At 40.9% G+C, this 1,979-nt stretch overlaps 1 protein-coding gene across 1 annotated transcript in view; it reads left to right on the forward strand.

Moving 5' to 3' along the window:
* LOC101859875 overlaps positions 1–1,979 on the forward strand; it is a gene marked incomplete at its 5' end in the record, with an annotated part of 6,626 nt that overhangs the window by 847 nt on the left and 3,800 nt on the right. The window contains 3 exon segments of the mRNA XM_013085391.1: positions 254–370; positions 935–1,023; positions 1,671–1,857. Coding sequence (XP_012940845.1) covers positions 254–370; positions 935–1,023; positions 1,671–1,857 — 393 coding nt within the window.

Genomic DNA, 1,979 nt, shown 5'->3' on the forward strand with positions numbered 1-1,979 from the left:
GGGGGGGGAACGTTTATTGGTGGCTTTCTAGCCTCTTTTTTTCCCTCAGCAGAAACAACTTTAAAAAATACATTGATAACTAGCTGAAAATTTGACCGTTATCAAAGCAGTTGGCAAGAATTTCCAGGTGGGAGCCTCTATTTTTTTCTCTTGGTAAATACCTTGTAACGTTCCGTGACCACCTTCTGGTCCAGAGAGTAGCCTACATAATGTAGTAAAAGAGCTATATTTGATCACGTCATTTTTTTTTCAGATCACGGTGGACAAACATACCTACTCTTACACTCACCGCGTCCCGATGGAAGAGCTGGAGTTTGTGTCTGTGTGTGGCGCTGTGAATCTTGTAGATGTCCAGTTGTTGTCTCCAATGGTAAGTGGAAACAACCAACCAACCAACCAGTCAGCCAACCAGCCAGCCAACCAGCTAGCCAACCAACCAACCAACTAATCAATCATCCAACCAACCATCCAAACATCCAACCAACCAACCAACCAGCCAGCCAGCAAACCAACTAACCAATCAACCAACCAAACATCTCACCAACCAGCCAACCAATCAATCAATCAACCAACCGTCCATCCAGTCAACCATTCAATCAATCAATCTACCAACCAACCAACCAACCAACTAAACATCTCACCAACCAGTCAACCGTAAACTGCCAAGTCGCCTGTTTAACCAAATCATTTCAGTCTGTCTATTAACGTGTGAGCATTGTCAACTAGAATAGAATAGGATGTGATGCGATATGATATGATAAAAAGTCGTATGAATAGTATATTTGTAATATAAATACTATTGTGCTATGTTTGTTTGTGTGCATGTGTGTGTGTGTGTGTGTGTGTGTGTGTGTGTGTGTGTGTGTGTGTGTGTGTGTGTGTGTGTGTGTGTTTGGGAGTTTGTTTACGAATGCATACATTATTTTCCTCTCAGCCACCTGACTTTTTCAAGCGCATTCCATCTGGCATGGATGAAAATGACGTCATCACAATTATCGGGTTTTTGACCACCGCTGATGACAGGTAAAAATGTACGTTTGTTTGTTCGTTTCTTCTTCTTCTTCTTCTTCTTCTTCTTCTTCTTCTTCTTCTTCTTCTTCTTCTTCTTCTTCTTCTTCTTCTTCTTCTTCTTCTTCTTCTTCTTCTTCTTCTTCTTCCTCTTCTTCTTCTTCTTCTTCTTCTTCTTCTTCTTCTTCTTCTTCTTCTTCTTCTTCTTCTTCTTCTTCTTCTTCTTCTTCTTCTTCTTCTTCTTCTTCTTCTTCTTCTTCTTCTTTCTCCCCCTCGTCGTACATATACTATAAGCACTATGTATACTTGACATGGGAGAGCCTAGCTCATGATAGAACCAGTTGGAGCGCAGCAATCAAAATATTACGGCAACAAATCGTAGAGCTTTCACGAATTAGAATGAAATATTAAAGCCAAGGGAGAAGCGAGCAAGTTGCACACATCTTCAAGTCGCATCCTTTGGATGACGAGGTTTTAATTCCATGACGCATATTTTTTTTAGAAAATGATTTTTCAAAGATTCATACTTTTATGGCTGAATATGTTATACCGGTACCTTATACTTATAGTTTGTTAAGCATCAAATTGGAAAACGTTGATATTGCAGAAGCATTATTATCAAAATATTATATTTTTACTGTTTAAAATTATTGTCTATACAGGTTTGATTTGAAGCTGCTTCGCGGACAAGACAAGAACTCCGGAAACGCGTTAAGCTTTTGGCTGAGTGTGCGGGACGATCAGCTGATGGTCTCAGGATACAGCCAGCAGACGTTTCCGCTGACAGGCAAGCTTCCGGTTATGGCGCCTTTTGACATGGATTTGGTGGCAACCGAAAGTCAAATCGCGGTTAGTTTGGCCGAGCGTGTGAAAGCATACACGTGCTTGTGTGTGTGTGTGTGTGTGTGTGTGTGTATGTGTGTGTATGTGTGTGTGTTTGTGTGTGTGTGTGTGTGTGTGTGTGTTTGTGT

Source organism: Aplysia californica, unplaced genomic scaffold, assembly GCF_000002075.1.
Source record: "Aplysia californica isolate F4 #8 unplaced genomic scaffold, AplCal3.0 scaffold00370, whole genome shotgun sequence".
Taxonomy (NCBI): domain Eukaryota; kingdom Metazoa; phylum Mollusca; class Gastropoda; order Aplysiida; family Aplysiidae; genus Aplysia; species Aplysia californica.